Source organism: Neovison vison, chromosome 8 (genome assembly GCF_020171115.1).
Source record: "Neovison vison isolate M4711 chromosome 8, ASM_NN_V1, whole genome shotgun sequence".
Classification (NCBI taxonomy): Eukaryota; Metazoa; Chordata; class Mammalia; order Carnivora; family Mustelidae; genus Neogale; species Neogale vison.
Window position 1 is genome coordinate 1637226 of NC_058098.1, and position 22323 is coordinate 1659548.

At 58.4% G+C, this 22323-nt stretch overlaps 1 protein-coding gene across 1 annotated transcript in view; it reads left to right on the plus strand.

Moving 5' to 3' along the window:
* Positions 1–20689: 20689 nt before the first annotated feature.
* The window catches only part of TAF4 (TATA-box binding protein associated factor 4), a 64644-nt gene continuing 63010 nt past the window's right edge, over positions 20690–22323 (plus strand). The window contains exons 1-2 of the mRNA XM_044262573.1: positions 20690–21116; positions 21277–21378. Coding sequence (XP_044118508.1) covers positions 20690–21116; positions 21277–21378 — 529 coding nt within the window. The remainder of the gene's footprint in view (positions 21117–21276; positions 21379–22323) is intronic.

Here is a 22323-nt window from a genome sequence, read left to right on the forward strand (position 1 = left end):
ACACTCGTGTGCCAGAGGAACAGAGACAGCTCAGAAGCTGGGAAATCCTGAGCAGTTGAAACTCACTCCCTTAGTTCCTCCGTTTGCCAAACAGAGACTGTAGCTGTCCTGCCCATCTCATTGGTGGCTGCGAGGACCCCGGCAGGTGCTGGGAGCCCACGCCCTGGGCCCACCCAGTAAGAGAATGGGTGTGCCGAGGACCCCAGAGGCAGCTAGTGAGGTTTCCACTGCAAACGTGAGCCGCTTACTAAGCACCTACTGTGTGTACATGGTGTCTAATAAGGACAGGTATGACGATGTAGCCCCGGGACGCTGCCCTGGGTTGCATCACAGTCTGGCAAGTTCTCCTGCAGGAGAGGCACTTCTCAGAATGTCACTGTTCCTCTAATGTCCACCTGAGCAAGAATGAGCCCCACGACCATGGGACTTGTAGGTTTTATTGCTTACCAGGAACAGAACACAACCGGTGAGTTGATCTCATGAGAGGTCAATAAAAGCTGGCTCATGGAGCAAAAGTCAGGGCAGCGGCCTGAAGTGTGGGAGCATGCCACCCATGCCCTCTTGGCCTGCACTAAGGAAGGCAGATGCTCACCTCTGGGAGGGCCCTGGCCCAGCAGAGGGAGAGGGAGCTGAGGGATCACAGGTGGGCTGTGTGGGGAAATCAGGGCTGGCTTTGAAGCTGTTGCTTGGTAGGAGGTCTTGTAGGTGGGGAAAGGGGCGCAGGGAGGGTGTGTTCAGGGCTCACCTGTGTGTCTGGGGAGTAAAGACAGGAAGGGGGGTCTTGTTCTTACATCTCCAGGAATACACTTCCTACAATCTAGCCCGATCTCTGTAATCCTGTTGGATCCATTGCCTCGGCCCAGGGCCCCATGTGGGGACAGGGAACCTGGAGGCTCCATGAGCATCAGTAGGTGAAGCACATTGCTCCCCCTCCCTAAACCCTTTTCTGCCCGTTACCTCCCTCCTGCCTCCAGCTGGGCGCTCTGGTGTGAGGGAGCCAGGGCTGGGGAAGAGAAGTACAAGGCAGACCTCAGGATCCAGACCCCATGGAGCAGCTGTACCCACCTTTCCCATCGCACTGGACGGAGGGCCGAGCAGACCTGATGGAAATCCCGGAGTGGAGCTGCCCCTCAGAAATGTAGAGAGAACCCTTCGAGGTTCTGGAACGGGATAGGGCACCAGAGGAGGCTCTAGGTGTTTGTCTCCTGCTGCAGGGGCTTGGAGTCTGGGGCCGTAGCGGGGGCCGGGGCACGTTCCTGGGTCCCTCCCCTCCTGGGCCAGTCAGCACACCTGGTTGGAGCCCGGCCCGGCGCCTCCTGGCTGTGGTCTCTCCGAACGTCTGCGATCTCGTCTTCCCAGCGAGAGCGTGGGTCCGGAACCTATCTGAGAGGCTGAGGACAGAACGCGCAGGGAGCTACTCCTGCCCCTGGGTGCCTCCTTCCCCCTGCCAGATGTTGGGGCCGCTGACCGTGCAGCCACCACCCAAAGACGCCCTTTGCAGCTGGCGTCGCTCGGCGTCGTGCCTGCCTGGAGGGGGCTTGCCTCTCTTTGTCCAGCTCGGCTTTCAGGGGCCGGGAGCAAGCCCAGTGCAGGGAGCCTGCCCGGGCTGCTGGCCGGCCCCCTGCACCTTCCCTCTGGGTGGTTCCCGGGGGAAGGAGAGAAGGTACAACCAAGTCACCAGCGCCATGGCTGAGGTGAAGAAAGGGGATGTGGAAATGGGGAAATGTAGGGGCTCATGCCCTTGGCAGTTCTTTTTATTTACCAATAAAAGATAGTTCTAAGGACCCAGTGGGGGTGCACGTGTCTGCTCCCCAGGGGAGCACCGGGACGCTGTCACAGTGAAACCGGGAACCGTCCAGCCCGCTGGCAGGAGCCTGGATCTTTGATGGCAGCATGTTCCCTGCTGGAAGATTCTGGGGCACCCAGTCTGAGCCAGCCTCAGCCGCACAGGCAGGGGGCAAGAGAGAGAACTCCCACAACCCCGGCACGTGCAGTCACAGGTAGGCTGTTAGGGTGGCTGTCCCTTGGGGCCTCATGGCCAGGAGGAGCCTGGGTGGCTTTTGGGCGCCGGCCACTTCTGGTTACACAAGGATATTACGTTTGCGGGCTTCCATGGGGCTGACCACTCATGACCCAAGCGCTTTTGAACCCCTGTCCGTTATACCTGGAAAGAACGTGAATACCGAGAGCCTGGTTCCAGGGACACCCACCGTGCTTTTACTAAGTGCCCACAACAGCCAGTGTGGACTGAGCTGCTCATGCCACAACCAGTGCCTCCCGGGCCATGCATTCGGCTCCCACAAGCCCGGCCCAGTCCTGGGAGGTGTGGATTCTCCACCCGCATAGCTGAGGCCACCAGCCTGGGGGATGTGCCCAGCCGGAGCCCCATAGCCAGCAAGTAGCCAGGTTGGGACTCAGGTGTCTCAGGCTGCTGACTTGGACACTCAGCCCTGAGGGGCAGGAACCCGAAGTGACCTTTGTGCTCTAAGGCGCCTCTGATACAGACCCCCCTTGAGGCTGGAGCTGGGCTTTCGGGAAAGCAGTTGCTTCTTCAGGGCTCTGTCCTCTCTTGACCTCGTGCAAAGGATGCAGGACACAGCTGAGGCCGTTGCCATGGTAACGCACAGGCTTACCGGGCAGCATCCTAGGATGCCAGTCCACTCTCAGTCCACTCCAAGGCTGGGCACTGGTCTTTGTGCTGGTGGGCAAGAGCCGCGGCCCCAAGGGTGAGGTCACATGAACAGAAGTGCGTGCAGTGGAGGAGAGGCAGCCCAGCCTCCCACAGCCTGAACGTCCCTGACCGCGCTCCACGGGCTGACCCGAGGGTCCCTTGTACACTTACTAAGACATTCTCACAGCCCTGGAAAAGGCTGGAGTGTGCGGGAGGAAAGCATTTTGCCAGGAACGTGGGCATTTTTACTTGTGTTGAGGTCTGAGGTGGCGACACTATCAGCTGCCCCTCCTGGGGTCACCTTAGCCGCCCTGACTGCAAAGGCTGGGTTCATGCACTGGGTCACTGGACACAATGTGCACGAGGAGCCTGTAGGTACGCACGTGGACCGGGCTGCGGCGAGGGCTGCACTCCAGAAGTCGGCTTCTGGGGACAGAGCTGCTTCCAGCCTTTCCAGCCGGTACCAGCAGCTGGACGGGGTGATTGACGCCTGAAACACGTCCTGTGACTCACTTTGCTCCTCTGGTCACAGACGTACGGGAATACGTGTTTGTCTTTGTCGAGGCCTGGGACACTTGCCTTGGGACTCTTGGTGGGTGTGGGGGCAGAGTGTTTTCACAAATGGTGTTCGGCACCCGCTGTGGAAGCTCGGGGTGCGTGTTCGGGAATCTGATTTCTCTGCCACCAGCTGGCCTGGAATTCATGCCTTGTTCATTTGTTTAAAAAATGTTACTGAGAGAGGCACGTAGGTGGCTCAGTAGGTTAAAGCCTCTGCCTTCGGCTCAGGTCATGATCCCAGGGTACTGGGATCGAGCCCCGCATCGGGCTCTCTGTACAGCAGGGAGCCTGCTTCCCCCCAATCTCTCTCTGCCTGCCTCTCTGCCTACTTGTAATCTCTGTCTATCAAATAAATAAATAAAATCTTTAAAAAAAAATGTTACTGAGACATAACATACCGTAACGTTTGCCTATTTCAAATATACGGTCCAGTGGCGCTTAGTAATAGTACGGAGCTGAGCGGCCATCAGCATATAATTCGGGATCGTTTCATCCCAACCCCAAAACCTCTGCCCACTAGTAGTCACTCCACACCCCCCTCTCCCCTGAGACCCAGGCCGCTACGGTGGGTTTGCCTGTCCTGGAAATTTCACTTCAACGAAATCCGGTGCTCCGTGGTCTTATGTGACCGGCTTCCTGCACTGGGCCTCCTGCAGAGACCTTCCCGAGGCTTATCTGTGCGGCGCGCTGGTCACTACGCCCTCCTCACCGCTGGCGACGCTCCACTGTGCCAGCCGCGTTTGTCTGCACCGGCTGACGGACATGTGGGTCGTTTCCACTCCGTTCCTACAACCGCCGCCGCCGCCTGTGGACGCTTGTGCACAAGTTCTGGGGCCGACGCGTTTGTCCTCCTCCCGGCCAGGGGTGGGTCGCGCAGCCGAATGGTACTTCTGTATTTAACAGTGTGAGAAACGGCCAGGCTGTTGGCCAGAGTGGCGGCAGCAGTCCACGTTCCCGCCGCCACGGCCCCAGCTCGATGTCACCTGGGGACGGGGCGTCCGGGCGTCAGCGGTGCCCGGGCTCTCTCCGGGATGAGCGTCATTTCCCGCTTGGGCGACTTTCTCCGCACCGAGCACCCGCTCTCCGCCAGCAGCTGCCCCAGGGCCCGACTTCTGTGTTCAGATGCGCAGAGCACACGGAGGCTTCTCCGACGGTGGGCGTGGGGAGACGCCCTCAGACCCCTCTGGGGAGAAGCCTCATCCCGGCTGGGGATGCAGGACAGGCCCGTGGGCCCACCGCCCGGAACCCCGATACTCGGCTCCGAGTCTCCCAGCCCTTCATCATCGCCCCTGCCCTGATGCTCGCAGACCACACATTCTGATGTCTGAGTGGAAAAATAAGGCCTGGATGGCAAACCTGGAAATGGGCGCTTGAAGGGAACATCAGGACAGCGGAGACTGGTCACTGTTGCGTGTGCGCCGGGTCTGGGCACCAGGCAGAAAGGAGATGAAGACCAGGGCCGCCGAGGAACTTGCCCGCCATCCCTGCAGAGCCGCAGTGTTACGTGTGCACCCCAAATAGCTGCCGAGCCAGTAAACAAGCCCTCCCGGTCACCTTGCCCATCGTCACACAAAGTCCAAGCCACAGGCTCCCAGCCTGGCCTCTCCAGTAAGCAGGTGCCGAGACCAGGGGTGGTGCAGATTATAGGGGGTGACTCCCGCGGGGGATGTCAGGCTGGGCCGGGAGCTGCCAGCTGCGGTGCAGCCCTGGCCAAGTCTCTGCCCACCCAGCAGAATGTCCAGTGGGGAAGCCCCACACGGGGCAGAAACGGCCCGGCCCGGGTGCCCCTGCCTCCCACCGTCTCCGCTGCTCTCACCAAGTCTGAGTTACAGCCTCAGGCCACAGGTGGTCACCTCAGCCTCCTACCCTCACAGTCAGACTCTGCGGCCACAGGCCTTTCCTTGTGCCGCAGCCGGTCTCCCTGCACGTGGGGGCTCCTCCGGGTGCCCCAGCCGCTCTTCCTGGGGGGAGATCGCCGACAGCACGGTAGGCCCACCAGCCCCGTGACTACAGCTGCTCTCGGGGCTCAGCTGCTGCTCCTTCCTTCCCTCCTCTGCCGCCCAGCCTGCCTGTCCAGCCACACCCCGCCTCTGCTGTCACCTCTGCAGGTCTTGGGGGCCTCCGTGGGGGTGTGACCCCCATCCCCACTCCTGAGGGACTGAGCCCCCGGTTACCGTGCCTCCTCAGGCGGGGCTAGGTGCGCCGTCCACGCACGTAACGGTCACGGGGTAGGCACCATAGTGCCGGGAGGCCCCTGAATGCCACACGTGTCCCCCACTCCCACCCCGGGCCGCTGGAAGTACCAGCAGCCGCACCTGCTCCTGCCGGCTGGCTGAGACTCCCGCTGGCTGCTCCTCTCTGGGCTCTGGGGCTCAAAATCCTGCGAGGACTTTCGCTTGCTGATCCCATTATCTGGACCATCTTCCTCTGGGCCCCTTACGGCCCAGCCCTCCCTCCTTCTCTGTTCTGATGTCGTCCAATCCGACAGGTCATCTGCAACCACCAGCTACCCTGTGAAAGTGACAGAGCAGCCCCGCCCCCCGGCATACCACGCACCCCTCCCTACTTTACCTCCCTGCACTCCATCTCTAACCTGTGTGCCCTTGGCTCGGCCCCCAAGAATGCCAGCTCCGTGAGGGCAGCCTGGGTCCCCAGCACCGACAGCAGGTGTGAATGCATCATCCAGGTGTCCTGGGCAAACTATGGCCAGGGTGGAGAGGACAGGCAAGGGTCCCGGTCCTGCCCACCGCTGTCCTAACTCTCCAGGCCTGGGGCTTGCACACTCACTGGTGGGGAGAGCTGTGTCCATGTGGGGAGGCTGTGGGGACAGCACGTTTCCTGGGTGTGAGGGACAGCTGTTGCCCTGGGCTATTCTTCAGAAATTCAAAGTTAAGTTTTTATTTTACAGATAAATATATAGAAACTCAGGAAAATCAAGTGGCTTATCAAGAACACATTGCTTTAAATGCCCTAGGCAGTGCTGGGTCCGGAGCTGTCAGACCCACCGTTTTTAAGGGAAGCTAGAAATCTGACTTTATTTGTCAGCAACTCATGCAATTATAAGATCTCCTTCCAGGGACACCTGGGTGGCCCAGTCGGTAAAGCATCGCCTTTGGCTCAGGTCATAATCCCAGGATCCTGGGATCAAGGCCCACATGGGGCTCCCTGCTCAGGGGCGAGTCTGCCTCTCCCTCTCCCTCTGCCCCTCCCCTGGCTCATGCACTCTCTCTCCCTTTCGAATAAATAAATAAAATCGTAAAAGAAAAAACTCCTTCCAAAAATGCCTTTCAAACCCAAAAGTTCAGGGGGTGATTTCCAGCCCATCCTGACTGAGCCAGCACGTGCCCCGCCACCCCTTCCCAGGACCCAGGGAAGGAGAGCAGTGGGACACCGCGCCATCTCCTCTGCCTCAGCCGGCAGACAGGTGGTGGGGTGGCCCTGATGGTCAGATCCGGGAAGGCCAGAGGGGCCTCGAATCCAGGCGGCCCGGCTCTGAGAGCGGCCCGGGTTCCACGGGAAGAGGTCTGGTGGCCACCCACAAGGACGCAGGTGACAGCAGCACGGCCTTGCACGTTCTGGGAAGCTCTATGCGGCGAATCTCACTAGAGGGCTGCCTAAAGCCTCCTGCAGGTGTCACGGGTCCGAGCACCTTTCTCAGGAAGCTGCGGGGGCCTCGCGAAGAGCAGGCAGCCAGCCCAGAGAGGGACGCTCCTGAGGGAGGGGCAGGGAGGCCCGGGAGCCAAGCATGTGGAAACGTCACCGCCACCAGGAGAGCTGGGGGATGGGGCCCCCAGGCCTTGGAGCACAGGGACATGCACCCTGGGAGGCCAGCGGAGGAAATGGGGGGCCCTGGGAAGGGGCAGACCCCCCACATTTGTGTGCAAGTTCAGTGAGTCAACATTAGGAAGTTGCCGCAGGTGGGCCCGTGACAGGGGTCCTGTGGGGTGGCTGTGCCTCCTCAAGGCCCACTTTGCTACAGATTCTGAGTCCGCTCAGAAAGAATAGGGAGGACGGCCTCCCAGCCTCGCCCTGCCCGGCGCGCAGGAGAGCCGAGACGGGTGTCTGAGAGTCTGAGGGAGAGCGGCGCGGACGGGCTGTCCTGTCCAGACACGACGGGTGGTGGGGGTGGCCGGCACGAGGCTGTCACAGCCAGTGGCGCTGCTCAGACCCCCAAGTCATCAGTCGTTCGGGGACTGCTCGATGGAGGAATCCCACAGTCCCTGAGGTGCCCAGGCCAGAGACGTCCGCGGAGTGCCTTCCGCAAGCGAGACCCTGGCTGGCGGCTGGGAGCAGGGCCGGGAGGGAAGCCGCACGCCCACGGGCTGGCAGGTGTTTTGCTCCGCCTTCACCTCTGGGGGGTGGCAGGACTCGTGGGCTGAGCACCAGCGTGGCACAGGCGGGAACCTAGCCCACGTCACCAGCTGCGGTCCGGCACACGCCTAGCAGTGTCCTTGCGGATGGGGTGTTCTCACCCTCCCGACAGAGGACTGAGGGCTCTGCTGGTCTCCCTGCCAGCCTGGGGTACCCCTGGCTCCACACACCGAGGGGGCGTGTGACCCGAGGCATCTTGTCCTTGGATGTGTCGCTGGTGACATTTGTCGACCCACAAAGGCTCCTCTTCTCTGTTCGCGAGTCCCTCCTGCTCTGTGGACCAGGTTGGGCCAGGCCTCCTTCCCCAGGCCCTGTTCCTTGCACACCTCGTTAAAGGACACAGAGCTGAGAAACCCAGACCCCAGGGCCGGCCTGAGGCCATGTGGCAGGAGGGCACAGAGGAAGGACCAAAGCCATTCTGCATGACCATTACAAGCCTGGCCTTGTGTCTGCCCCACTAGCCAGTGGGACAACGAGGCAACCGGCCCAGCACAGGTGACACCCAGTTCTGAGCCATCCTGTGGGGCACTCATTTTGCCTTGCCTAACTAGGCCTGTTCCTATAATACTGCCTCCAGGAAGCCCTCCTGGTTCCCTTTTCTAGGCAGCATGTCTATATCACCCTGCTGACTGTCCTTGTGCCACTCTGGTACTGGCTTCCTGACTCATGGCCTTCCTTATTTCCTGTCACCTTCCCCTGTCGGCACGTGTCCCCAGAGCCTAGCACAGGCCTGGCCCACAGTGGTGTCTAGGAGGCATGTGTCAAGGAATCAATGACTGTAGTCCCCTCCTCATGTTGTGGAAGGAGATGCCTGTGTGTGGAACCCCTGCCCAGAAATCTGTCTCCAGACCCATTTCTCCCTTCCCCCCATATCGGCCTGGGAAGTCCCTGGTGGTCCCTGCCTCCGGCCCCCAGGGGTGGACTGGCTAGCTTGGGGGGAGGGAGGGTGAGTGGAGGAGGGGGTCCGCTCCTGAGCAGGAGAGCCAGGGAGGGGTGTGCACGTGCACAGTTGCGGTATTCCCGAGAGAAACGTGCTTCCTGTCACCACGGTCCAGCGTGGAATATTCTGACGCTTCCTTCACGGCCCCAGCACCTAAGAGCGGATACGCAGGCGGCGCACATTCGGCCCACAGAACACGCCGCAGCCGGCCAGGGGCCCCCCGGCCTCGCCCACCACCCAGGGAAGGGGTCCCAATGCAGAGACAAGTCTGGGCCTCTGTAAGCTGGACCCAGCGTCGCCGTCCGACCTCCAGGTTCCTCTGCGAGGGGCGTGCCCAAGGGAGAGGACGCGTGTGTCCACACCAGACCACGAACGTGCCGGGCAGCACCACTCCCGAAGGCGAAACACCATGACGCCTGTCGCGGACAAAGGGCGCCCCGACGGCGGCCTGTGCGCCCAGCCGCTGTCACTCCGGCTCAGGAAGGGGAGACACAGGGGCACTCGCTGCCGCATGGAGGAGCCTCGGGAACCTGACGCCGCGTGATAGACGCCAGACACGAAGTCCCAGAACGTAGGAGCCTGTTTTAGGAAAGTCCACAGGCACAGAAAGTGGCCTCATGGTTGCCAGAGGCTGGGGAGACAGAGGGGTAAGGACTCACTGTGGTTCCATAGTCTCCTAGTAGAGTGATGGAACGTTCTGGAACTAGACAGAGGGACAGCGGCGCAACAGTGCAGATAAACTCAGTGCACTGGGGAAGACAACGGGAGAGGGGGAGAATTCTGTGTGGTTCCACGGACAGGAAGTACCAAGCTTGGCGACGGGAGTCCACGGTATTGGAAGTCAGGTGTGTTCACCCTCGGGGGAGTGACCGGAGGGACTCAGGGGGACCCCGAGGCTGCAGGGCCTGTTCTGCTTCTGCACCTGGTGCTGGCGGCATTGGTGTGTTCGGTTTGAGAAAACTCACTGAGCTGTGCTCTCTTCGACGTGTGCGTTTTACTTCAAGGGGAAATTAAAAGATGAAAAACCGTTCAAGATTTCCTTTTCTTGATTATCAAAGAATAATGCGTTCATTGAAGAAAAATTGGAAATTGGCAGAAAAAGCATGAAGAGAAAGGAAACCGCCATCAGTGCTGAGCCCAAGGGACGCCTGTTGCCTTTCTTGGCCTCCTTGTCTCCGGTCTTCTCCCGGAGCGCCTGGGCCCCAGGCAGTGGGCAGCACTGGGGCCTGGGGCTGGGGAAGGCTCACGCTGCGTAGTCGCCTGCGGTCCTGGCGACCCCTGGGTTCGGAGCTTGAGGTGAGCATCTCCTCCCGGTCTCCGGGTCCTGTTTTCTGTCTCAAGAACGTGCTTTGGTTCTTTCTCACACAGATCAGTGTCACTCCGGAGGGTCAGCGGGGCGCTGGGTTCGTAACGAGAACACTTAACCTCTGCCCAGTGCAGAGCTGAGCTGTCGGTCTGCTGTAAGAGCTCCAAAAACTGCAAGTGGGGGGCGCGTGCGGGCTCAGTCATTAAGTCTCTGCCTTGGGCTCAGGTCATGATCTCAGGGTCCTGGGATCGAGTCCCGCATCGGGCTCCCTGCTCAGCGGGGAATCTGCTTCTCCCTCTCCCACTCCCCCTGCTCGTGTCCCCTCGTTCGCTGTGTCTCCTTCTGTCAAATAATACATACAATCTTAAAAAGAGGAAACACACGTAGGGCTCCCGGGGCAGGATGTTCATTTTGCTGTTTCCGAGTCGTAGAGCCCGCTTGCCCGGAGTGGGAATGTCGTGGTGTGAACCCGGAGAAAGCTTTAACGCGTGAGAAGACAGGCTTCGCCCCCTGAGGAGGAGACTCGCCCGCTTGCCCCTGACGCCGACATCATGCTCCGGGCACATGCGGCTCACTCTGGCTTCCCAAGAGAGGAGCCAACGGCTCGTTCCAGACACTCCCCAGCGCTAGGAACCCTGAGGGAAAAGACGGCAAGCGCGGGCATCTCTGCGTTAGAGCAGCGAGAGTCAGCCTCAGGGGCGGGAGACCGGCGCCCTGAGCTTCGCAGGATGGAGGCAGCTGGGTCCCTCCCAATCCCGTGGACGAAGTCCCCGAGAGGCGGGCGCCCCTGAGAGCCCCCCTGGGCAGGTCCGCACGCCAGGTGGGTCTGCGTGTGTGTTTTGTTTACTTCTTAAACGCCAAATGTGTCACGCGTGTGCAGGAGTGGACGTACCCCAGCCTGTCTTTCAAGGAACAGCGAGGAAGTGAGGCCCCACGTGAGGATCCAGCCCGAGGCGTGGCACTGGACCAGCACCCGTGAGCCCCAGGAACCTCCTGTAGCGCTGCCCGTACAAGGACGCTCGCTCCGTCGCTTTCCACCCCGGCTGGCTCGGCACCTGTCCCCGAGCCTGGGTGCCTTTGGCTTTAGTTCCCCAGGGCGGGGGTGGCGTTGCCTGGCTGTGTGGGACGGGGGTCTCACCCCAGGGTCCACCCGCACCGGACACTTTCAACCAGGGTCCGGTTTCCAGCCCCAGGCGTCTTCTTGGTTTATACACCAAGGACCCTGGCGACAGACTATTGCTGCCTGACTTTCAGGACCTCACAGTGTGGTTGAAGCGGTAAAACCCACGAGTAGAAAATACCCTAAGAGAGCGGATAAGGCTGCTTCTGGGTTTATACCCAAGACACCTGAGAACAGGGTCTCAAAGAGACACTTGCCCATGTCCACAGCAGCATTACTTGCCACAACCAGGAGGGGCAAGTCCCCAGGCGTCCACTGGCGGACGAGAGGACACATAGACACTGGAGTGTGCTCAGCCTTAGAAAGGAAGGACATTCTGACCCCTGCTACAACATGGGCGAACCCAGAGGACATTATGCTCAGTGACATAAGCCAGTCATAAAAGGGCATATGATTCCCCTTCCGGGAGAGCCCTGAGACAGTCGAGATCAGCAGGACGGAGCAACGCGGAGGCTACGGGGGCCGGGGGCAGAGAAACGGGATCTGTCTAATGCTGTGGGGTTTCAGTTTGAACAGGTGGGAAAGTTCTGGAGATCTGTTGCACAACAATGCAAATAATTCTTAACAGTACTGAACCGTCCACTTAAAAATGGTTAGGATGGTAAATTTTATTTTATTATTATTTTTTTAAACCCAAACCAGAGGAAATTAAAAAAAAAAAAAAGAAAAGAAAAGAGGATGTGATGAGAGCAGCTTGTTGTACTGGGGAGAGTCTGGGCTGGGAGCTCAGGAAACCTGGGTTTCGGTCCGTGCTCTCCCATCTCCTGGTGGCCTTAGCCAAGTCACTTGCCATCTCCGGGCTCAGGTGTCCTCTTATGGGGTGAGGGGTTTGTTCCAGGCCAGCTCAGAAAGCTGAGTGCGCACAGATGACTCTGACGAACTCCCTCATTGACTTTCACTCAAGTGTGACATTTACAAAAAAACTACACACATCAACACATTCTCTCAAACCAAACACACCCATTGAATGCCGTTGTGTGAAGACACCGCCATTTCTTTACCCATTTTACCGTTGTTGTTGGAACGTTGGGTTGTTTCCAACCCGGGGGACTGGAAACAACTAACCCCTGGTGCACACAGGACCCGTCCTGTGGGGCACGCGTCGGGGAGAACTGCTGGGCCCGGCCGGGCTGGGCCGGCACGCCGCTCTGTAGAAACTGCCCAGCAGCTTCGTATCAGCAGATGCCCGTCCTCCTCGCCAACTAGGTAGTGTCAGCCCTTTTGAGTTTGGTCTTTCTTGGTGGGGGAGGTCTGCAGGGGGCTTAATCTGCATTTCCCTGGTGACCCAGGAGGCCGAGCACCTCTCCCAGCCCTGTCTTCCTCTGTGTCTATCGGGGTGATGCGCCTCTCCAGTCTTCTGTCCATCTCCCCTCATTGTTCATATCTTTTCCCATTTGGTCGGCTACTTTCCATTCTCCCAGTGGTGTCTTTTGATAAGAAGTTCGTAGTGTGGTTCAATTTATCAGTTTTTTACGTTATACGCTTTTGGCACTTACTAAAAAAAAAAAACTTACTCCAAGATGATAATAAGCATGTTTCTTTCCAAAAGTTTAGTATTTTACCTTTGACATTTAGATCTTCAGTTCAGCTGGAATTGGTTTTTCCGTATGGTGTGAGGTTTGGGTCAAAATTCATTTTTATTTTTAAAGATTTTATTTATTTATTTGACAGAGAGAGAGAGAGAGAGATCACAAATAGGCAGAGAGGCAGGCAGAGAGAGAGAGGAGGAAGCAGGCTTCCTGCTGAGCAGAGAGCCCGATGCGGGGCTCGATCCCAGGACCCTGAGATCATGACCCGAGCCGAAGGCAGAGGCTTTAACCCACTGAGCCACCCAGGCGCCCCTCAAAATTCATTTTTCATCCTTCTGGGCAACGAATTGACCAAGTGCCAATTGCAAAAAAAAAAAAAAAAGAATCTTTTCCTCGCCATGTCATTGCCCACTTTGTTGTAAGTAGGCTGACGTGCGCGTGGGATTTTTTTCCTGGAATGCTGCTCCCTTTGGTTAGTCTGCTTACCCATCATCTCCACACCCACGGTCTCAGGCACCACAGTGCCCAGACAGGCGCCAGCACAAACCCTCCAGCTCTGCTTTCCTTTGGGATTACCTTGGCCATGTTTGACCTTTTGCATTTCCGTATGAATTTGAGGACTAACGTGTGTCAGTTTCTGACAGGAACGTTATAAACAATGCATTGTATGGGTTTGCAGCCCACACATTTTGATATGCTTCATTTTCAGTAAAATTCATTCCAAAATATTTTCAAATTTCCCTTGCGATTTTTTTTTTTTTTTTTGATTCAGGGGTTAGTGAGATATTTCCAAATGTTTGGGGTTTCCACAGCTATGTTGTTGTTACTGGCTTTAATTTGATTCCAGTGGAGAACATATATTCTGTATGATTTCAGTCCTTTTAAATTTATTGCGACTTAATTTGACAGCCCCGTGTTTGGTTTATCTTGTTGAACGTACTGTGTACAATAGAAAAGAATGTGTTGGGCGTGTTGGGCAAAGACTAGGTCAAGACAGTTCACGTCATTTGTGTCTTGACTGAGACTTTCGTTCTTCTGTTCTGCGCAGTGCTGAGAGTCGACGTCTAACCTCCAACATCATTGTTGAATTATCTATTACTCAAATTCTGCCAGTTTTTGTTTCATGCGCTCTGAAGCTGTTATGATGTACATACTGACTTACAACATTAAAAAAAAGATTTATTTACTTATTTATCTGACAGACAGACATCTCAAGTAGGCAGAGAGGCAGGCAGAGAGAGAGAGAGGAGGAAGCAGGCTCCCCTGGGAGCAGAGAGCCCGATGTGGGGCTCGATCCCTGGACCCCGGGATCTTGACCTAAGCCGAAGGCAGAGGCTTTAACCCACTGAGCCACCCAGGCGCCCCCTGATTTATGATTTTTGTCTTTTTGATGAACTACCCATTGTCCACTGGGAAGCCCCCCTTTCTCCCTGACAGCGCTCTGTGGAAGTCTGTTTCATCTGGTGTCAACCCAGCTCCCCCAGCCTTGGCAGGCTTACTGTTAGCATGATATATTTTTTAAAGTGCCTCCCTGGAAAATAGCATATGGCAGAGTCTTCGTTTTATATCCTTTTAATTGAGGTGCTTAATGCTTAACACTTAATACGATGATTGATTTAGTGGGATTTAAGTCTATAATCTATTTGTTTATGTTTGTTCCTTTTCAAATGTCCTCTTTCACTATCTTTTGGATGATTTGAGTATTTTTTTTTTATCATTCTGTTTTAGTTATTTGTTGGATTTCTAGGTATACTCCTTTGTATGTTTTTGTTTGTTCTGGTGAATGCTTTCGGGATCACAGTGCATAGTCCTCTGTGCACAAATATGGCCCTGGACGCGCACTAAATGTAGAGCCTGTCAGTGTCACGGGCCCATTCTCCGCTATAGTTGTGTGTATCACGTCTGCATGCAATGAGAACCCCACAGCTCAGTGTTAGAATCATTGCTTTACACTGATGTATAGATTCGAGAGGAATTCAGAGGAAAGCACCCTAACATTTACTCAGGTATGGGTCAACTCTGATCGTCTTCATTCTTTACTGATGATCGAGTTTCTACCTGGTATCATTTTCCTTCAGCCTGAAGAGTTTCTTATTCCGCATTTCACGTAATAGAGGTCTGCTGGTAGGAATTCTTTCAATTTTCTTTTTTTTTTTTTCAAAGATTTTATTTATTTGTTTGACAGACAGAGATCACAAGTAGGCAGAGAGTCAGGCAGAGAGAGAGGGGGAAGCAGGCTCCCCGCCAAGCAGAGAGTCTGATGCGGGGCTCGATCTCAGGACCCTGAGATCATGACCTGAGCTGAAGGCAGAGGCTTAACCCACTGAGCCACCCAGGTGCCCTTCAATTTTCTTTTATAGTAAAATACATTTCTTTGCTCTCATTCTTGGAAGCTGGTTGGATATTCTACAGATGTGTTGACAGACTTTCCTTCCGTTCTTTCAAGATGTTGCTCTACTCTCTTCTGGCCTCCATAGTTTCTGATGAGAAGTTATTCAAATCAGTGTATTGTTCCTGGACGACGAGTGTCATCTTTCTAGGCGACTCGTAAGGTCTTTAACTTTGTATTTGGCTTCCAGCAGTTTGACCACAGTGTGCCTATACCTAGTTTTCTTTGAGTTTATTGTAGATGGGGATGGTGGAACTTCGGCAAGTATGTAGATTCATGTCTTTTAACAAATACAGAAAATTCTAGAAATTATTTTTTTCACGAACTTTTTCCTGCCCGATCCTTTTACCTCTCGTTTTGTGATTTCAGTCACACCCGTGTGGACCTTTACAATTGTTCCTCATATCCCTGAGCTCTTTGACTTCCTCCCACTCTTTCTTTTTCAAGTTGAATAAATTCCACTGAAATATCTTCAGGTTCCCTGGTCACTACTCTGTCATTCACTCCTCTGTTAGGACCATTCAGTTAACTCTATATTGATGTAATTTTCAGTTCTAGAATTCCCATTTTTTAAATATAGTTTGTAGTTCTCTGTTGTGGTTTTAAAAAGTCTTGTCACTCATGAAAAGCATCTTTTCCTTGACATCAGTGATTATAGTTATAATAGGTACCTGAATATCCTTGTTTGCTGGCTGCTGAGGTGGCTAAGTTGGTTGGGCGTCTGCTTTCGCCTCGGGTCATGATCCTGGAGTCCTGGGATCGGGTCCTGAGTTGGGCTCCCTGCTCCGTGGGTAGTCTGCTTCTCCCTCGGGCCCTCCCCCTTCTTGCATGCGCACGCGCTCTCTCTCTCTCTCTCACACACACACAAACACAAATAAATAAATAAAACCTTAAAAAAAAGTAAAATCCTTGTTAATTCCATCCCCTGGGTCATGTCAGGGATCTATCTCTATTACCCTTTTTTGTTTGAGAATGGCTAACGTTCTCCTTTTCTTTGTGTATCGAGCAATTTTGGATTGTCTCCTGGGTGGGTCAAGTGTTATTTTCTGTGGGCTTTGTTTGGACACATACGTGCATGTCTTCTGAGCGGATTTTGTTATTTTGTGTTCGAGCTGGTGCCCGCCCAAGACTTGACGGGGCTCAGGCTTCGGGCACCGTCCCACGGAGGACCGCTCTGATCTCACGTCAGACTTCAACTTGGTTCTTTCTTCTTAGCCCAGTTGCTTGGAGTCTGACCCAGGCATGTGGTCAGTGTCACCTGGAGATTTGGACCAGTTTATAACAGAATTGGGGCCTCTCCTTCGCTCGCTCCTTCCCTTCTGGGATGCCCCATGCTTCCCAGAGACTGTCACTGCCTAATCTGTCTCCCAGCAACTCTGGCCAGAAGGACTCAGGTGTTTCATCTGCCCAGTGTGGTGGCTTGAAGGGGCCGAACCGGCAGCTCCCTTCTCCGGCGTCCGCCGGCCGGCGCTCACTTGGAGGCCGCTCTCCCACACGGAATGAAAGCCCAGCTTTTGGTTTCTGTGAAAACAACAACAACAACAACAACAACACAAACCCTGTTGGGATTTTAAAACCTGTTTTATATCAAATCTCTAGATCACTTTGGGAAGAAATGACAGTTTTACAAGAGTGAGGTGTCTAATTCTTGAACTTTGCGTATCCCTCCGTGTACTTACTCTCACCGGAATTTCTCTTAGTCACGTTCTAGAGTTTTCTGTGCATCGCTCTTATGCTGTTCTGTTGGTTTTACATTGAGGTGTTTGGTTGTTTGAGGCTCTTGTAAATGGTATCATTTTTAAAGTTTTTTTTTTTTTTCTTAAAAAAAACATCCTACCTGGCACTTAGTGGTCAGTGCCTAAAACCTTAGTTTTATGGATCTTGTCCAGACAATTAATGCTAACGAAATAAATGTGTCCAGTGACAAAACCTATGGTTTGGTGCCTCTCCCAGGGCAGCTGCAACGAAGCTACGGTTTTCGAGAAGGCAGATTTTCAAGGGTTGAGGCTTGGGCTTTATAAGCTGAGTGAGGGCCAAATTATGTTTGGAGTTAACCAGAGCAATAAGCTGTTCCCCCTGAAAAACCATCTGATGGGCATGATGCTGAGGAAACGGGGCTTGGCAGCATCGCGCCCCTCCGGGTAAGGGGACTCAGGACGCCACCAGGCTCCTCTGGCTGATAGTAAGGCTGCTTCTCGCTCGCACTTTCGGGGGCGAGGGAGACGTCACAGGAAGGCTGACCTCAGAGTTCCCGCCTGAACTTTGAAATAAGCTCCCCTCTGAGCTAAGCTGTCACAGCCAGTATTCCAGGTGGACAACAAGACTAAAGCCACCCGTGAGAGCTGTAGTTAGCTGTTTGTGGGAGTCAGCCAAGAAGCTGTCGTAAGTGAGTCATTCCAGAGTGTACAGACAGCCCACACCCAGCAGATCTGGGTCAGTCTCGGAGGAGGCAGGCCTGACTCTGACTCTAGCTTGGGAGCGGACATCGAATTGGTGTATGACGGGCTTGGGCAACTTTGGCAGCCAGAAAGGAGCATCTTGGCTGTCTGTCAGCGTTCGGGTCCGAGTCTCTGGTTTCCGTCCCCACCAGGAGACACCTTGGGCTGCTGACAACCTTCCTAAGCTTCATCCCCTCCGCTGCCCCAGGGGCTTGGTCCTGTGTGGGGAGCTCAGTGTGTCCGTTTGCTTATTACCGGTGGCCCCCGGGCGGCCTTCACCACACACTTTCTTTTCCAGGCAGAACAGGGAGGGGCAGCCTGGACGGGTGAATTCCACTCTAGTTCATCAGGTCTTGGGCTACTGTTTTGGGGCTAAGTGGCTGATCAGGCTGATGATTGCCTTCTGATTTATCCAAAAACTCTCCCCTCCCTAAGTGGACAAACTGGTCATATGTCATATTTGGGGTTAACTGTTCCCCTCAAAATGCACATCCACCCAGAACCTTAGCACGGGACTTTATTCGGAAATGCGGACTTTGCATGTGTAGTTAAGTGTGTTGATGAAACTTTTTTTTAAAGATTTTATTTATTTGAGAGGGAGAGAGAGTAAGAGAGCAGGAGCACAAGAGCAGGAGTGAGCCGCAGACTCCCCGCTGAGTGGGGAGCCCAAAGTGGGGCTTCATTCCAGGACGCCAGGATCATGACCTGAGGTGAAGGTGGCCGATTAACCGACTTGAGCTGCCCAGGCGCACCCCCCCACCTTTTAATTTTTTTTTTTTTTAAAGATTTTATTTATTTATTTGACAGACAGAGATCACAAGCAGGCAGAGAGAGAGGGGGAAGCAGGCTCTCCGCTGAGCAGAGAGCCCGATGAGGGCTCAATCCCAGGACCCTGAGACCATGACCCGAGCCGAAGGAAGAGGCTTAACCCACGGAGCCACCCAGGCGCCCCAAGACGAAACCATTTTGCATTCAGGGTGGGCCGAAGTCCAGTGAGCCGTGTCCTCAAAGGATGAAAGGTGCAGAGACACGTGGAAAAGCCACGTGACTGACCACAGAGGGGCTGACTAGAGGGATGTGACAGAAGCCCAGGATGTCTGGAGCCACCAGAGGTGGAAGAGGCAGGAGGGACCCTGCGCATACCTTGATTTTTGACTCGTGGCTTCTAGAGCTGAGAGGATAAATTTTGTTGTGTCTGAAGTCGCTGTTTATGATAATGTTGATGGCCCAGAGAGGGACGTGCCTGCATCTACGGATCAGCTGTGTGTTCACGAGTTTGACCCCGGGGTGTGGATCTGTTCTTGATGAGGGCCACGTCCTGTGGGGTCTGCGGTGCTGAGGAGCACTGTCGGCTGGGGTGGGGAAGTCACCTGTCAAACAGGACTCCGGCAGCGGGCCCGGGCCACCAGCTGCCAGCCACCTGCAAGCCTGTTTTGAAAATGTTTCATCCTGTAGTATTCCAGGCAGACACACAAGCGTAGGTGATATGGCGAACACTGCGCGTCTTCCACACAGCCAGACCAACACTGAAACTGTGGTCTTGCTTACGTTTACTTTTATATTTAAGAGAGCGTGTCTGATGCTCTGTTTTATTGAAAAGACAACGTACCGTTTAAGAGACTGAAAAGGCCCCCACGGCGGACAGCCTGGGCAGCTGCCTTTCCTTCCACTTGTGGTCCTGCACATTCGTGGCATGGCAGGTGGCAAGGCTGTCGTTTTGGGTCCCGCCATTCTCCCCGCCAATGTCTTTCCACGTTTAAACATGGTCTTTATACTTGCGCTCATTTTCATTGTCCCCTTTTGTTTATGCGAGGTGGGAGGTCTCTTTCAACTGCAAAAGTCTAGCTCCTTGTGGCACAAGTCAAACTGTACAGATATTCCAAGAAAATGCCCCCGGTCCTCAGGGTGAGCCAGGCAGGGACACAGGTTGGGAGCCCGTCCCCTCCTTCCTTTAGGAGGCGGGGAGGAGCCCCATGACTTCCTGGTCCAGTTGACTCTCAAGGTGGGCAGGGTTCTGGGGAGCACAGGATGCAGAGCGCCCTCATCCTCCTCTGCAGCTCCCTTCTTTTCTTGGGTGGGGGCGCAGACTTAACCTCCCACACTTCCTCTTGCACTGGTGGGTGCCCTGCAGCACACTGGGGGTGACGTCAGTGGCCAGGTGGGGAGCAGGCCTGGCGCAGAGAGCAATGAACGGTGGGGGCATGCACCCAAGGCTGCCGGCTGAGTGGAGGCTGGGGGAGGAGGGGGGACGCCCCCGGCTGCAGAGGCCCCGGGCTGCAGAGGTCCCGGCAGGCCCTCAGGAAACCGGGAAGCCGGGGCTGTGTGGACAAGTCGGAACACCCTCACTTGGCACTGCCAACTTCCTTTAGGGAGGCGGTCAGGAATGTAGCCGGGGCGACCTGACAGTGGGGACCCCCCTGCCGCCCTTGCGGCCCGCGGGAACCCCATCTGCCCTCCGCTTCCGACCCGCACCACGGCTTGCTTTTCTATTCCCACTCCCGCGTGAGCGCTCGGAGGGCGTAGACGACGGGTGCGGCGACACCGTGTCGTCACTCTGGGGGCGGGCGGGGGGATGGAGTCGGCCTGCCAATGCTTTTACGTGGTTTCCTTCAACATTTTCTACCTAGTAGTCAGCGTTTAAAGGTTCCGATCTGACACACGCTCCACGTTTCTGCTATTGTTTGAAAGCCAGCCCCCCGCCCCCGCAGGAGCGCACGGGGCGCAGGTTCCGCGGGTCCCAGCCCCCCGCCCGCTCGCGCCCTGCGCGCCCCGCTAATCCGGAGCCCCGGCCTGGTGTGTGGGGCCCGCGTCCGCGGGCGCTGCGGGGTCGGCTCCCGCTGCCCCGAGGCCGCGGCTGTTCCCGGAGAAGGGGACCGTCAGCCCCTCGGCGCGTCCCGGGCACCGTCTCTGGGTCCTGAGCAGACTCGCGGCCACCCGCCCGGAGAGGACAGTACCTGAGCCCGTTCCGCGGCGGCGGCGCGGGCGCACAGAGCGGCAGCCCCGCACTCGGTCAAAGGGAGGAGAGGAAACCGGAAGAGCCCGTGCGCCCCGGGCAGCTCCCGACTCCGGACTAAGCGCGCCGCAGGCGCTGACTCAGGGGCACCGGGGGCGGGGGCCGTGCCGCCCGACCGGCTCCCGGGACGCTCGGGCCGCCGCAGGGTGCGGTAACCGGGACGCGCGGGGCGCACCGCCTCGCCCGGCAGCCGCGCACCGACGCCGCGAGGCCCGGTCTCGGCGAGGCCCGGCCCGCCCGCAACCGCGGCGCCGACGCCGCCCCCTCTGCCCCTGCCCCGGCCGCAGCCCGGCGATGACGGCGGCGGCGGCACGGATGGGCTTCGGGAGCACGGCCTCCCTCCCTCGCCCGCCTAGCGCTCCCGTTCGGTCCGGCCGCAGCCATTTTGGAGCGAGCGCAGACAAAGAGAGAGTCGCCGCCGCGGCCCCCAGCGGGCACGGGCCGCGGGCCCCGCCCGCCGCGCCCCTGTCGGCCTCCCGCCCGCCGCCGGGGCCCGCCCGCACCCCCGCCGCCCGCCGGCTCCGGGCCGCCCGCTCCCCCGCCGCACCCCGGCCGCCCGCCCGCGCCCCGGCCTCTGCCGCTCGCAGCCATTGGCCGCACCTTTTAAGCGCGCGCCGCGGCCAATGGCGAGGCACCGAGCGGCCGGGCGGGGGGCGCCGCGGCCAATGGCGGCGCGCCGGGCGGCGGGCGGGGGCGGGCGCGCCGCCGCGCCTGCGCACCGGCCCGCCACCGCCCTCCCCCCACCCCCCCCCCCCGCCGGCCGCCCCCCGCCCGCCCGGCCGCCGCCCCCGCCCCGCAGGCGCGCGCCGCCCCCCGCCCGCGCCCGCCCGCCCGCTCGCCCGCCCGCCCGCCCGCCCGCGCGGAGCCTCCTCCCCGCCCAGCGCCGGCGAGCGGCGGCGGCGGCGGGCCGAGGAGGAAAGATGGCGGCGGGCTCGGATCTGCTGGACGAGGTCTTCTTCAACAGCGAGGTGGACGAGAAAGTGGTGAGCGACCTGGTGGGCTCGCTCGAGTCGCAGCTGGCGGCCAGCGCGGCCCACCACCACCACCTCGCGCCCCGCGCGCCCGAGGCGCGGACCGCGGCCGCCGGCGCGCTCGGGAACCATGTCGGAGCCGGAGCGGCCGTGCCGGCCGAGGGCGCGCCCGCAGCGGCGCCGGAGCCGCCCCCCGCAGGTAGAGCGCGGCGCGGCCTGAGCGCGGGCGGGCGCCGGCCGGGCCCGCGTCCTCACCGCGCCGCCCCGTGTGTCCCCGCAGGGCCCGCCGCGAAGCTGAGCGCACTCGAGGCCGGCGCCGGCGCGGGGGCCGGGCCCGGGACCGGGGCCTGCGCGCCGGGGGCCGCGGCCGCGCCCGCCGCCCAGCCCGCCGCCCGCAACGGCCCGCCCGGCGGCCCCGGCGCCGCGCAAACTTTGAATGGGAGCGCCGCGCTGGGGACCTCGCTCCGCGCCGCCGCCGCACCTGCTGTCAGCCTGCTCCACAACGGGCCCGCGCCCCCCGCGCCGCCGCCCAAGCCCGCCGCCGCCGCCGCCACTGTCATCCAGACGCCGCCCTTCCTCGGCGCCCCCGCCGCGCCCGCGCCCCGCGCCCCCTCGCCGCCCGCGCCCCCCGCGCCCGCCGCGCCCCCCGCGCCCCCCGCCGCCGCCGCCGCCCCGCCGCCGCCGCCGCCGCCCGCCGCCGCCAGCCTGGCCCGGCCGCCCGGCCCCCCGGCCGGAGCCCCGGCGGCCGCGCAGAACGGGGGCAGCGCCGCGCCCGCGCCCGCCCTCGCGCCCGCCCCGGCCCCGGCCCCCGCGCCCGCCCCGGCCCCGGCCCCCGCGCCCGCTCCGGCCCCCGCGCCCGCGCCCGCCCCGCCGCCCGCCGCCAACAGTCAGCCCGGGCCCGCCGCCGCCGCCGCCGCCGCGCCCGCGCAGGTGGCCAAGGCCGACTCGCCCAAGACG